Below are 15,464 nucleotides of genomic sequence, written 5' to 3' on the forward strand. Positions count from 1 at the left end.
TTCTCTCATTGTACCAATAGACAAAATCTTAGTCTTTCCTACATTTATTACAAGATCATTCTCGTTCAAGTAGGTTTGTAGCTTCGCTAGAAGACTTTGTAGGCCAATCTGTGTTGAATCAACTAGGACAATATCATCCGCATAAATGGCCCAGCTAATCTGGCCATTTATTTTTGGTGGAAAGCGGTGAACTTCTTTGAATGCAACTGAGACATCCGAGATTAACAACTTGAACAGAAGCGCCGCAAGGAGGCACCCCTGTTTTACCCCCTTGCTCGTCTCCATTTCGTTTGTCATGTCACCACATTCGTTGGTCCGAACTCGAATACTTGTATTAGCATGCAACGCCATCAAAGGATGGCGTAATGATGGCAGACACGCCCAGTCTAACAGCTCGGCCCAGAGTTCCTCTCAGTTTATGGTATTGAATGCTTTCCGCATGTCAACAAAGGCTAGGAATAACTTGTTTTCTTTTTGATTGCTTCAAGCTTTAGTAAATTCAATATTAAATTTACTTTAGTTCCCACTCCTTTGGTGAAACAGGTTTGCCGGCAGTCCATTAGTCTGGCATTAGTGGCCCATGTTGTCATCTTACGCTGCAGAAAGGTAGCAAAGATCTTTCCAATGGTATCGAAGAGGGCAATCGGGCGATAATTTGCAGGGTCATCCCAACTGCCTTTTTTAAATATCTGGACTATTGTCGCTGTTTGCCTTAAACGTGGAAGTTGCTTCAATGTCAATCAATCTGAAGAGATCTTCAATGAGTTTCGCTCGGCTCTTTTTTGGCCTTGAGCGTCACATTTGTTAGGCCATTTGGGCCGGCTGCTCGAGAATTTGCTCGAGCAGCTGGAGAATTTTTTTTAACTCTTGAATTACAAGCACAATGTCTTCAGCTGTTTCACTTGCATCCCATATCTCGATGCAATTTAAGACAGGTTTACTTTGCAGTATTTTTCAGTTGTTGAATACCTTGCTAAAGTGTTGTTCCCATACCATACTAGATATCCCGTTTGAAAGCCTTGCCTCTTGGTTCAACATCCCCTTGTTTAAGATTACCCATATTGCTCTTGTTCTATGGGGAGTGATCAATTTAAAGATCTGTTCAGTGAGAAGTATTTGAGCCAATTTTGGTATTTCATCTTTTGCTGTTTGGATTGTTCAGTTACTGCCCCCTGACCTGTTAAGCTGTCGGATGTCTTTGGGCAGGATTTTCTTCTCACGACACACTGAAGCACTGAACACCTGCATCTTTACTTGCGAGCTGTTCTTAGTCTGTGAGGATTCTTTTTTAAATTGTGAAAGTAGCAGTGCGTAGTTAATCTCCACCGGAAGGATCTATTTTTCTCCTCGAAACACACGGCATAGATCATGAGCTTTCCAATGCATTGTGATCACAACTTATTTTTCAAATTTTTAGCTGGTCAATTTTTTGCCACATTGAGTTCGATATCCAGATGTAATCCAATCTTTTGTGGCTCGACTCGCGATGCCAAGTGTAACTCGCCGGAAAGTCCCCTTCAACATTGCCGTTCAGCATCTCGCAATTGCGGGATTTCAACGCTGCTTTCCAAAGGTATCCTCTACAGACTTTCTTCTCTTGCATCGTTGATCTTGTATGTCCACATTCCATGACAGTCTTGAACCACGAGAAATTCAAGTCTCCACAAATTATCACTGAAAGGTCTGCAAATTTATCCAGACAAGCATCAATTAGCATAGTTATTGAGTATATGTATCGAGTTGTCTATCATTATTGGGTTCCAATATGTATTGATTAATAACTGTTGAGGTTGTTCAAAGTCGGTCTGTTGCAATTGGAGCATGGTTCCTTGTACAAAGAGGTTTGGATTATTTCCTATCCGTTGGAATTGTTCACCATTGTTAGGCCAGAATATGGACGCCCTAGCCAATTTTCTTTTTCTTGCCGGATTTAGCAGCATTGAGTAGCCGTCTCTTAGGGGTGCCTTGCGTATACATGTTTCCAGTAGGCATACTGCAAAATTATTTGGCAATGATAGAGGGAATTCTTGGAACAAATGCTTGAAACCTCGTGTTCCATGATATCGATTCACACAAAACCACTCTGTTGAACTGTGCTAGTTAAGATTGCTGTGATCCTTGATGTCTGGAACTGTGTCCTTTCGCAATGACTGCTGTTTTTCATCCAATGTCTGTCTCTGCTGTATTTATATTAAACAGTTTCCTCAAGGTGTTTCGTTGCATTTCATTTGCTGATCTATTATTGCTTGATGATGATGAGCTTTCAGTTCGAGATCTGTGACATGCCTTCTCAACAGATGGATCGAAACCATATGATAAGAGTTTGTCTTTTGCTGCCCGGAGTTTTTTTTTCCACTGCCTGTGACTTGATGTGTAAAAATACTTGGTCCGAGCAATTTTCTTTTAAGTTTTCCACAATATCCTCAGAGGTGATTGTTCATAAGGATGGAATATTGTGCAGTAAACGCATCACATTTCGTCTATTTAGATTTCAATCAAGGAAGTAGCAGACGATTTCTCGGTTTTCTGCGCAGGCAGATCTCTTGATTTTTTTTTTGTTTGCTTTTGCCGTTGTGCTGTCATTTTTGGATTTAAGTTTGTGGATACTTTTTTTATTGTGCTTTCAGATGCCTGAGGGTTCGTAGCGCTATATAAATGCCAAATTATTTATTTTGAAGCTGTAGGTCTTTGCAGGTTTGGACTTTTACTTGATCTGGTACCCTTTGAGTCGTTGCTCTTTGTAGCAATTGATTTGGTCTTAGTTGAATGTTGTTCAAATTGTGCCTTTTTGTTCATAAAATGTTTGCTACCTGAGCAGAGATTTTACCTTTGCATTTCTTTGAGTCACCAACTGAGCAATCTGAGGACATTGTGTCTTCTGTTTCAATTGAGTATGTCGACAGATCGCGTTGATTTATCTATCATGCGAGACAACAGTTTGATCCTCGGAATCGAGCCTCACCTGTTTATTAGGATTTATATCATGTTTTCCAAGGGTCGGCTCTCTCGACTGAATGTTGTCATTTTTTTATACTTAGTGATGGACGCTCTGGTAGTTTTTTCACTTGTTTACGGTTAAATAGCCCCAATGTTTAAAGAGTTGATAGATTCTTTACAAATTGTTTTGTTTTTGTTGGATTTCTCTTTCCAATGTCTAACGTTTTGTTTTCTTTCTATTGTTTTTGGGTGTTTTTCAAGTCTAGTTAATTGTGATTTGCTCACCAGTGTCTTGGCCATACCAGTAAAGATTCCGAAGGCGTTCATCTGTGTTTTGCTTACTTGATCGTGTAGCTGTTTAAAGTTTGTATTCTTGGTCGTTTCCAAAGCGAATTCTGTTAAATCAGATCTTTTTGCCACACCATTGGAGTTCGTTGGGCTCTTTAGAAGTACAATTTCTGTTGATTTAACAATTGGAATACTCAGATTTTTAGAAATTTCTGAGTTGTCAGAATTTGCCTTGTCCGTCTCCATGTCACCAGTTGCTGTTTTTTCAACGACTTTCTGTTTGAGACTTTGCCTTCGCCCAGTTGCTTCTCGCATATGTCCTTGGTCAACTCCTAGTTCTGTTTTATCTTTAGGCTCTTGAGTCATTGTATCAGCACCATGCTGAGACAAAGCCGATTTTGGGATGTTCATTTGGTGGATCAAATCTGCTCTTTTCACTATGTCGAAGCCATTTCATGGATTCTAGTATTGCGTCCATTAAGTCAGCCTCATCTGACTGATCCCTCATTGTAAGGCCTCCTAATAGATGTTGCCATTGTGAGGTTAGGTCTGCTTCTCTTTCTAACCTTTGTTGTAGCAAGTCATTTGTATGTTCTATATTGGACAGTTTTACATTTAAATTAGTCAGAAGGGTTCCTTGTTCCTTCAGTGATTCACTTAAGGTTTCATATAATTTCATGAAAGGAATAAGTGCTAGCGATGTTGCTGCAAGCACATTATGAATTTGAATCCCTGCCGCTATGGATAAGTTTGCTTTGTTATAGTCCAGTTGACTGCTTTTATCCAAGGTCAACCTTTTTTGTTTTGTTTGCGATACATTGTTTCTCAGGATCTCTAGACTCCTTCAGCATGCCTTTTCCCAAAATCTGAGTTGGCAATTTATTAAGGTTTGTCACGCCTTTCAAATGTGGCATACTTGTCTGCTCGTTATGCATTGGTTGCATTGAAAGGTGTAGTTGACTCGCAAAATTTCCTTCAGTTAATGTATTTTTTTTCTGAATTAACGTCTTGTCCACCGAGGAGTTGACAAAACGATCAACTTATCCTTAACCGACTGGTAGTCAGCTTTCAAGCGATCAGTCAGACGGGCTTCATGCCCTGCTAAGTCAACCCCAGGCGCTTTCAGAACAGGTGCAATTGTGTTTTGTGCGTTATGTTCATAGCCACCTGTGTTGTAGGTTCAACAGAGAAAGAAGTTATTTCATCTTGCATCACTAATCCGGTTTTGAATAATGGTGCTAGTGGCACGGAACTGCTACTGGCTTTGTCATGTTGAGTTCTGGTGTTTGTTGAATTATACATTCCACAACTAACGACGCCAGCGCAGCACCTGCGTTTTGTTGTATACTCAGGCATTTGAACCTTTGTTGCTTTTGAAGCAAGTTTTTCAGGCCGCATATACATCGTAGGTGGATCTGACCAGGACATCACTGTTTTTGTATTTTGTAAATTTCCCTCTAAATGAGCATTTAGGTGTATACCATTTTGTTCTTGTTAAGACTGACGCTTTATCTCCATTCAATGTTAGTTGATGCACATCTGAATCGCGAACTGCTATTCGATTTTCCGCTGCTGTTATCGAAGGCATAAATACAAAGTCGCTTTGTTATAAGATACCAACTGGAACATGTATTTCCAACAATTTGTCAGTGAAATCAAAGGGAGATTGAAAAAAAGCAATATCCATTCAACAGTATCCATTCCCACACGCATTAGTTTTGCCATTTGAGGCCACAGTGTCAGCTTCTAAGTTTAACATCTCTGCTAATATTGGAGCACTGATACATTTTTTTTTTATCACCGGCGCTCGCTACACATTAGTTGATCATTTCTCAGAGCTTTGCCAGTCTTCAATGGACTTGTACGTGCCTATTGTCTTTCCGCCACTTGGTTCTCCCCTCTTACCTCTGCGATTGCATTCGCAGCATGGAGTTTGTCCGCTTTATTATGTTGGCGATCATGTAGCATCTTTTGCCCCATCTGAAGGCCGCCATTGGAAAGTTGCTCTCTGCTCCTAGCTCCGTGGCGGACTGGGGCAGACTGGGACTCGCCACCGGACTTTGCGCAGCAGACTCAGCGCCCGTTAACGCCTTTTAAAATGGAGTCGCAGAATTAAAGGGCCAGTGGATAGAACAAAGCACCGTAGCATGTCGGTGCAGCTCCTCACAACATGAGAGATTGGGGCAGACAGGGACTCACCATGGGCCTCCCGGCTGGACTACGGAAACACCCTCCTGTTGGGGGCCAACAAGGGGTCACATAGCAAAATGTCAAGAAATCCCAAACCACACAGTGAGAATCATAAAAGGAAATAAGATCACATCAGCGAGGATAGGAGAAACCCCCATTGGCTAAATTTAGAGGGAAGTAAAGGTTAGACAAAACACAGTTAACTGTTAAATAACTATGTACACGCTCCAAGAGGTATTTAGGCAGTCTGTTTTTTAACTAAATAAGTTTTCACTATTCAAGTTTATGGAGGAACCAGCATTGTCGAAGCCAGCAGGATCAAGAAGATAGACTTTTGGGAAACCAGCAAAGCCACAGTCCAATGGACAGCACCCGTTTGGATAAAAAATCTTTAGAAGAAAGTTAAGTAACCAGTCAGTTCTTCTAGAAAATACAGGAGCTAAAGGGCAGCCTTCCTGATAGTAGGCAGGCTGATAGGCCTGCACAGTGGAGTTGAGGTCGACTCCCAATTGAAGAACACGGCAATCCCAAAGCAAAGGCGCACCGAAAAATGCTCCAACGTAAGTACAACCCAAGCCCCACAGTACCTGAAGTGTGTTTGAAAATGTAGCTGGTCGTCTTATGGATGAAACGATGAAGACCACAATTCCTGCTCCTTGGTCATGGTGACGAAAGGGGGACATTTGATAGACTTTTGCAGCAGCACTGGAGAGAAAGGGTGCCCGCAGCAAAGGTTTCAGCTTATTTCAGCGGCTTTCTGGTTTTGGTGCCTTTTTCGAAGTGCCAAGAAGCAGAGGCATAGCCAGAATTGTTAAAGTGGTGCCTGAAGCTAATGTATTTGGGCCCACCACAGTGACAGTGACATCTGTAAATGCCCACTATGCTGAGGGGGCATTTACAGCTTTTGGGTCGGTGTGGCCTGCTCAGGCCCTACCTTGTCTGCACCTCTGCCAAGAAGTAACTAATATTGCTGGCTGGATTCTCTTTGATTTACTCTGTCCTGAACTACTTTTAGGGGAATGTTGGTGAAGAATTCCTGCCCCTGGATGTCCACACGGATGCCTGCAAAGTTTCAGCAAGATTCGATGTTCCTAAGTCGATGCACTTGCAAATGGTCCAGGTTCTCTGGATATTGGTGGTCTGCAGCCTTGGAAAGTCACAGGATGTCTGGCGCGGAAAGGGGGGTGGCTGAAATTGAAGGTACCACTAGCCTAAGGGAGGAAGTAGTCATTGGCGGAGCTTCCCTGTCGAGAGGAAAACTGGGTCAGCACAGCTTATCTGGTGTTTCCGCGGTAGTTGAAGGTGCTGCTGGCATCACTGCTTGTCTTCTTTGGATTCCTTCTTCCAGTAGTCAACTGTCTGTAGTCCAAAAATACTCTCCTTATGTGCTGGAACCCATTCACTCACTCTCGTGGAGCTGTCAATCACCTGGGGGTTTGTTGTCCTGCAGGACAGCCAGCCACGCAGTTAGAACTGGTTTCAGCCAGGCATACCTACAAAGGACAGTGAAGTTTTTCAGGACCCTCTCTCACTTCCTGCCTTCCCCGACAAACTGGAGCCTGGATGGGCTTCAGTGGTGTAGCCCGCGAACGGCAGAACTCACTAATGACTCATCTACATGAAACAATAGAGGCCAGAAGGAAAACCAAAAATTGTGAGAGAAAAAAACTGGGGCCATGTTGAGAGAAAGGTCACCCATGGGTGTTGTACTGCATCGGCGAAATCAGCCTGCTAGTAACCTGCACAAAAAGGTAGTAAATGTAACCACTGCCACCAGCCATTCAGGTTAGTCACTGTAGCAAAGTTCCAGGATTAGTGGGATAAGAGTTGCAATGTAACCCCCCAGCACCCCACTTAAGTTGGTGTGTGCTCAACCTACAAAAGAAAAGGTGAGCACTTTTACCTTATTACTCTTGGGAACTGTAGTTCATGCGAGAATGTAATTAAACATGAAGACAAGTCCAAGGTACTCCTCAGTGACACTGCAGAAGGTGCTGGGTGTCGGACAAAAAATGGATGCTTCTCTTAAACATATGGAGGTAACCAAAACTTCACAAAAGCAGTACAAATAAAAACTCAGAGTAAATGATTGGTAAAAGGTTCCACTCAGGTTAAAATCAGCCCAGCAAAGGTGCTGGGTCTCTTGTTAAAAGGAATTAGCACAGCAACTGAAAATTCTCCTTAACACTGGTTGTCTGGTAACCGCACAGGAAGGGCAATTACACAAAGACATTGTAGAAGATTACTCCGACTGGGAGACACAACACAGATCTATTTGCAACCAAGCACAATTCCTAGACTACTTGTTGCGGTACCCCCAGACAAGGTGCAACAGGGAATGGTCTGTAGATGAATGGGTGAGGAAGATTTGCTTACACTTTCCCACAAGATCATCCACAAAATGCACCAAGAACAAGTCAAACTAATTCTGATGGCTCCAATATGGGCATGTCCGCCATGGTTCTCACACCTGCTCACAATGTCACTTCCATGCCCATAAAACATGTTGTCTCAACATCAGGTAGATACTCAATGAGCTCACTGATCAAGCAGTAGTCCTCTTTTTTTAGTTAGGGTCTCGTAGGGGAAGGACTGAATATCCTGAAGAACAAAGGGGTGTCCCAACGAGCTAACTGATGTCCGCACTAGAGGTAGCTATGCTACCTCTAGTGCGGACATCAAAAGGTAGCTCGTTGGGACACCCCTTTGTTCTTTATTGTCCCAACATCAGGGCACAGTATCAGCTGTGCTCTCAAACACTGGAGTTGGCAGCATGGCTCCTGAAGTCATTTCGTTATCACAATTTAACACAAAGATGTATGGACTTCCTTAAAGAGGCACACAAACCTAATACCAGACATTCTTACTACAATAAATGGAAATGGTTTGTTTAGACATCAGTCCAATTGATTGTTCTCCTTTACACTTTGTTTTTGATTTTATTTCATGTTGGCTTAAGAGTAAGTCTTCCACTCCTAAGGTTTATCTAGCCTCAGTATCTGCATAAACCAGCTCCCAAACAAAGGTTTTGTGGTGGAATGTGCCAGTGGTTAAAGCATTCATGGAGAGATTAAATGATTACACCCACCTATTTCAAATCCCACTCCCAGATGGGATTTAAATATTTTTCTTGCAAAGCTTGTGTCCCCCTTTTGAGTCAATGCATAATCCGTATTAAGAGCCTCACTTACAAGACTACTTTTCTCATTGCCATTACATCCATTAGTAGGGTCCGTGAACTACAGGCACTCTCCGTCCAAGATCCCTTTGTGGTAATCTATAAAGACCGTGGTGCTAAGAACACAACCATGTTTTTCACCACAATCTATTTATCTATTTCAGAGTTGTATGGACTGGTTGACATGGAACTTCCAACTTTTTTCCAAAACCCTACCAATTCAGCAGAAAAGGCTCCATACATTAGATGTTAGGAGGGCTATTATGTATTACCTTAACAAAACAAAGCCCATCAATGTCTGATCAATTCTTTGTTTCCATTAGCTACTGGAAGAGAAGGGAATCCTGCCTCCAATTATATCAAAGTGGATAGTTGAATGCATTGAAATGTGCTACTCTAACAACTCTCTGCCTTTCATGCCCCAAGGACACTACACGTGCCACAGGAGCTATTTTGTTTTTTGTTACAAATGTCCTTTTAGATGCAATTCGAAAGGCTGCTACTTGGAGTTCTATACATTTACACAACATTACTGTGTGGATACACATTCCAAACAAGATTCACAGTTGGGACAAGCAGTCTTAAAATCTCTTTGCTGCTGTACCGTCTAACAACCCACCACCTTCTCCAGGTACTGCTCGCTAGTCTATGCAAAGCATGGGAGTCTAAGCAGATCCACAAGGCATACATTACTTAAGGTAATCACATTTCTGATGCTTATCTGCTTAGATTCACATGTGCCCCCCCTCCCTCCCCTCTTCGAGTTGAAGGTACATAGTCATCAAACATCTTACACTTGCTCTTATGTACCCAAACACACACTTCATGCTTCCTCATGCCAAACAAAACCATCTGAGAGACTTTGACGCGTGAAGGACCATTAGTAAATCTAACGTCACACTAGGATGGTATTAGACATGCCCAGTCAATGTCCCTTTTCGACTTTAGAAAACATCATGCAATACTCTGCATGTACCACTATATGGCGGCCTATGCAACGCATGTGAATCTAATCCGATATAAGCACCAGAAATAAGATTACAGTTATTAATGTATGCCATATAGGTTGTTTTGAAAAGAAAAGAGGACTCAAAAGTATTTACTGCCTCTTTGTCTTCCATTTAAGGCCATTTTGGAATGGTGTATTGCTGAATTCTTGAATGTTTTTCAATCATTAGATCTCCATTCACTATTTGATCATTTAATGGTAAATCATTTTCTGTTGGATTTGATTTTCTATGTAAACTAAAAAAAAATCATGTTGGGACGCAAAGTTAGTTCATAAACGCATAGTTTTAAATGGGGATGTATCTAGAATATCTTTTTATACGCTATATTAAAAACTCTTTAGGTAGGCTCCTCAGAAGTCATGGAGGGGTTATTGCAGGTAGTACGTTTCTTTTTTTTGCTGGGGTGTGGATTGCGCATACTGCTCGTAGGTGTGGAAACACAGGGGCATCTAGGTCACCTGATCAAATGTGATTTAGCTTTGGCCCATGTGGTGATGGCACTCGTTTTGAAGTGCCTGGGATGTGGTGGCTGAATTGACCCAGGGGAGAGTGTTCCGTGTTTGGAGAGTACAGCATGACTGTTGTCCTGGTTAATCGTCCCTGCATTCTTTTTTATACTGAAATGTATGTTATGTAGTGGTAGTATCTTTTCACACAGAACATGGTTTTATCTCCTTTCTCGCAGCACTGACCTATCACTACGAGACTCAATGTATCCCGACTCCTGCTGCTTGGTATGCGCACCAGCTTCCTGTCTGGTTCCAGAAACTATCTGTTGTTGCCACCTATGTGATCGAGATTGGCATCCCGCTGCTCTTCTTCATGCCAGTTCGTCGCCTCCGGATCTTTGCCTTCTATTCCCAGGTGATGAGCTCAGACCTATTCATGCAAAAGTAGGGCAGTGATAAAGGAGTGGGGGGCTTGTATGGGTTTTGTTTATTTGGTCGATTTAAAGTGCAGAACTGACACAAGCACCGTAGCACAACAATTTGCCCCTCCCAGCATTACCTTAGCATGCCTTGAGCGAGAATGCACTATGTATTGGGAAGTGCAAGGGTGCAGCAGTAAGGCTCAGACACAATGGTGCCATGGTTTTGGGTTTAAACCTTTATTAAATAAGAAAGGGTTGGATAAATGCCTTGCTATCCCTAAAGCTTTCCCTACCTCAAATCTAGTGAAATTGTCAGGAAGTCTGAAAATAAGTCAATGTGTCCCAAAACCTGCTGCTGTCCCCAACCCTAATCTAAAGTAACTGTGCGGATTATTTGTTTAAGTAACAAGTGTTCTTTGTGTTCTCAACCAACAGAAAAGTTCCTAATCTTTCACATAATAAGTGATTAAATAATCTTCACAAATGCAGGATTCCCCTGCTAGGGCTGTGCTCCTTTCCTCGAGTTCTTTTCCTTTTTGGGCTCTTGAGCCAGTTTTATGCACTTGAGTAAATATCCATGGACAACTCACAGGAATATGTGGCTTAGCTTAATAATTCTTTATCTTGTAAACCTACAGTTCCTTATAAAATGTAAGATTCCTTTCTTACCAAATTCCAGTATCCTCTACTTTCACCTGGGTGCTGGATCCCAGACTCTCGATATAGCCTGGTTCACTCTCCTGCCAAGCTAATATTTTCTCATAGCAGATGTGGTTCCCAGTCCCAGACTCGCAGTTCGTTATCCTGCACGTTTGGTCCACTCTCCTGCCAATCGTATAACTTCTGTCTTTCGCAGAGCATAAAATGGTGCTCTGTGGCTCAGGAGAGGAGCTTGGGTATGACTGAAATGGCAATGCTGTCACCACCCCATGCCCACCCATTGTTTTACAGGTTCTATGGCAAATCTGTGTATGGTTTGCAAAGTCCAAAAAATAGTATTGCTTATAGAGAGCCCTTGCATCAAAACCCCCTTGCCACCACTTTGAATAAAAAACTTTTGATGAATTTGCATGCATAAGTAGATATTATGGTGAGTGTTAGGAATGGTTTTCTTTTTGCTGCATTTCTCCCATAGACTTCTATATGACACCCTTCCTTTTTGCTTTCTTTGATCTATTGACCTGACTTTATGTCGGTAAGTCAAACTTGTGCTCATTGTTATGGGAAAAGTGAGCAGTCATAAGACTCAGTACTGGGAGACAGTCTCCCTTTAGTGGATTTCTTGTATTTTTGAAGCTGCACGCATCGTATTAAGTGAAGTGCAGTTAGACTACTTTGTATCCTTATAACTTTAATAACCGGCTGTGCTGGTGGCAGTGGATGTTTTTTCTACTGTATTTTTTACTTTGTACTGGTGTGCTTTTTCAAATCACTGCTTAATGCGTTTAGAGTAACATTCGCTAAAATGGCTGTGCCTTTACCTTTTGCCTTTACTTTGGACACATTGTCCTTTGGCCTGTCCACTCTGGTCTGGATTTGCCATAAATGAAAAGTCCTTTCTCGGGCAAAGTGGCGGTCTGTGTGTGGCGGTAACTCTGTTCCCAATCCACATCTTGTGGCCCTGAGTCTGGTGCTGGCCAGTATGTTTGGCCAGTGTCTGTCCAGGATTGGACAGACCATACTAGTTTGTATGATGCAGATCCTCACCATTGGTGTCCCTGGTGGCGATGCTGGTCCAAATCCTGGATAAAAGGAGGACTCTGCACCAATTTGACAGATCTTTGGATCCAATACCCCTATGAAGTGCAGCTGGCTGAAGACCGGAGGAGGACTTTGCAGTTGACGAGCTTTGTCTCCTGCCAAGGGCTGGTGAAGCCCTACTCCTCTGGCCTAATCTCAAGAAGGGCCTTTTTGTTTCTTCAACCCATGGCCCTGCAGGAACAACAAGACTCTTCACCTGTTCGAAGATCTGTGCCTGCTCAGCCTTTGGAGGGTCCTTGGTCCCACGCAGTATACTGATGAGCTTCTTTATAGTGCATCCTTGGAACTTGGAGGTTCTTCTACTTGTGTTACAAGACACCTGCTCCTGCATGACCACTCATTCGGTCCGAACAGAAGCCGTGCAGGGACTTCTCCTTTGTTTGGCAACCGAAAATCCTGTGGTTGCCTGACCATGGTAACTCCCTTTCCAACTTGTCTTCTACGCTCCGTGGAGGTCACCTGCTCTGCAGAAGTAATCTTCCTTTTGTGGCAAGGGTGACCAGTTGACCAGTCTCTCGAACTGTAATGAAAGTACTGTGACGGGCCAAATCAATTCCATGCTATCACTACCACTGCACCTGGAAACTCTGTTTCTTCATCAACCAGACCAAGCAGAGCAGTACGTGGCCCCAATGGATTTTGAAACCCATAAAGTTGTTGCTGGAAAATTGAGTAAGAGGATGTTGGGGGAGTTTTCCAAACTATCCCTTTGCACACAGGACTCCAACTCTTTATCAGTCTGCACTACTCAAGGAACTTTGGTAGAGTGGCAGAGTAGTCAGGCTTATAAGAAGATGTGAGCTGTAGGTAAAGTCACTGCACCCAGTAAATAATATAATCCAAAGAAACATTTAAACAATTTAAGCATACCATTTATTAGATTTACACAAGTAAAGGTTGATAAATACTTATCACTAACCACTCCACTTAAGAATTCTTAAATCTACTTTTCAAAGGCCACTGCTTCAATGATAGTTGCTCGCAGTACAATTCTTCCAGAGTTGGACACTGACAGTTCTACAGTGTATTGCGCACTTGTGTTAAGACAAAGATATAAAGTAATTTTGTTTAGTTAGCAAAACCACGTAAAATAGTCTTTTAGGAAGGAAAAGGGTTGCTTATTCACACAGCAACAGGGCTCAACGTTCTAGAGACACTTAGGACAAACTAACTCTTTAAAAGCCTAATCCCTAACTATACGAAAAAGTCAGTTTGCAGTAGATTCAAAGTCTTAAGTAGTAAAACAGTGAAAGTTCCTAAGGATACTTTAAGTCTCTAGGATAAGATTACTTGAAGATCTAACACGAGGGGGCCCTGCAACAAGACTCCCTAAAGGGACCAAAGCTGGCAGCTTGGGTAAGAGGTAGTGAACGCCCTGGGCACCTTCACGCGCACTGGTCACACCGGAGCGACTTCTTGGCTCAAGATTAGTTCCATCTTTCAACTCACAGTACCTTGGGTCAGAAGAAATGTTCTTAGCTGGAATCTCCACTATGCAGCAGCGACTGACATGGTCTCCCGATTCCTCAGTCTGGTGACGAAAGAAATGACTCTGAATTGAATGCCTCGGCAGCAGTCTCAGTACTGAGAGGCAGTCAGTTACCCCATAAGAATGAGCAAAACCGGAAATGCAAGTCTTTACTTGCCTCCAAATCGGAGCTGGATTCAAGGTAAAGAAAAAAACTGCTCCAAATGATCTTTCTGGAGGGAAAGATGCAAAAAGAAAATATTAACATAACCTTTGTGGAATAATGGCCCTTGATTTAGTAAGTTTAGCCATTAATTTTGAAGGGTAGATCAGTGCTGTTACAAAAACAAGGGCATCAAGCACAGGACGGTCGCCAGCCAGCACCACCACAACAGGGGAAAGGCTTGGTGAAAGGCCAATGATGAAGAGTGGATATGCTGAGTGACCTATAGAACTTGCTGCAGTGTTACAAGCAAATTAATTGGTACAGTAATGGATTTAATCTGTATTTTTCCATTGCTTTTGCTATAGGCAGAAAACACCTTCACTGCATTTTCTGCGGACAAACTGTATTTGACTAGTCACCTTTGCAATCAGGAAAATAAGACTGCGTTTAAGGGAGCAGTTAAAATGTGGTACCTCATTTCAAGACACTGCTACTATTATGTTGTGTTTTTTCTATGTTGATTGGAATTTGTAAATTGCACATCTAGAACGGGTAGGTTGCTTATCACCCTCTAGTGGGTGGTAGTTGCAGCGCCAAAAGGCTACCAAGAAAGGGGTTTAGGTTTTCTTCTAAAGTAACCTACTAATCCAATTTCTAGTATCCTACATGTATACTGTACATTGAAGTATTTGAATAAATCTTAGTGGGGATAGTATTTTATTGAAACAAATTGTTGCACTGCATTTCTGTTGCCCCATTCACCCGTAGGACTCATTGCCTCGTTTGCTTGATGACTTCTATGCCCAGGTGCGATAAAAGATATCCAGAAGGAATTCCTTGTTTGGCTAGTTCATAGAGGCAATCCGGGGCTTGAATGCAAGCCTCAGACTTGGCCTGACAGCACCCAGCCAATGACCTTGCAGCCTCCCAACCTGTCACATTTATTCTCTCCTGGCTTTCCACTCATTTGGACTGCTGTATGGAACCAAGATACCATTCGAGTATCCTGTCATATCTGTTCTTGGTTTCTGTCTCAGAATGGCGAGGACAGCTGGGCCTGGACCCCCATGCGGCAACATCTGACCCATTAACTCAGAAAAAAGGTAATCTGTGTGAAAATTATTCGACTTGAGCCCTGGAGTGCCCTCTTGAGTATCATTTGGGATACAGCAAGCTGTAGCCCACTAGTGTTGGGACATTTTTTCTAAGGTCCTACCACAACTTCATAAAACCACTTCATCTCGGGCAGTGTATAAGATCCACTCTTAGAATAAGGATGTACCACCTGAGAATAGGGTAGCATGGACAGAGCAGTCAGGCTCATCTTAGGATAGGAGAGGGCTGTAGCGTGGTAAAAAGAAATTGTAGCATACGTATGGTCCAAATGAGCACAAACACTATGTATTGTAAAAATGAAGGGTTTCTTTAAATAGAAGTAGACCAAGGTAAAACTGGGGCAAATAAATACTATTACATATAAACACAATTATCAGCTATTCTTGTAGAGAAAAACCATGTTGCAATTACTTTTTGACTACTGACCGTAATTAAAGGGTAGTAGACCCTGTCAACCATGCAGTGACACTCCGTGAAAT

At 42.4% G+C, this 15,464-nt stretch overlaps 1 protein-coding gene across 2 annotated transcripts in view; it reads left to right on the forward strand.

Moving 5' to 3' along the window:
* Positions 1–15,464, forward strand: part of LMF2 (lipase maturation factor 2) — a 482,758-nt gene that overhangs the window by 205,786 nt on the left and 261,508 nt on the right. For both annotated transcript variants that reach the window (XM_069629496.1, XM_069629497.1), the window contains exon 5: positions 10,289–10,467. In XM_069629496.1, coding sequence (XP_069485597.1) covers positions 10,289–10,467 — 179 coding nt within the window. The remainder of the gene's footprint in view (positions 1–10,288; positions 10,468–15,464) is intronic.

The sequence above is a fragment of the Ambystoma mexicanum genome, chromosome 12 (assembly GCF_040938575.1).
Source record: "Ambystoma mexicanum isolate Mex_15411 chromosome 12, UKY_AmexF1_1, whole genome shotgun sequence".
Lineage (NCBI taxonomy): Eukaryota > Metazoa > Chordata > Amphibia > Caudata > Ambystomatidae > Ambystoma > Ambystoma mexicanum.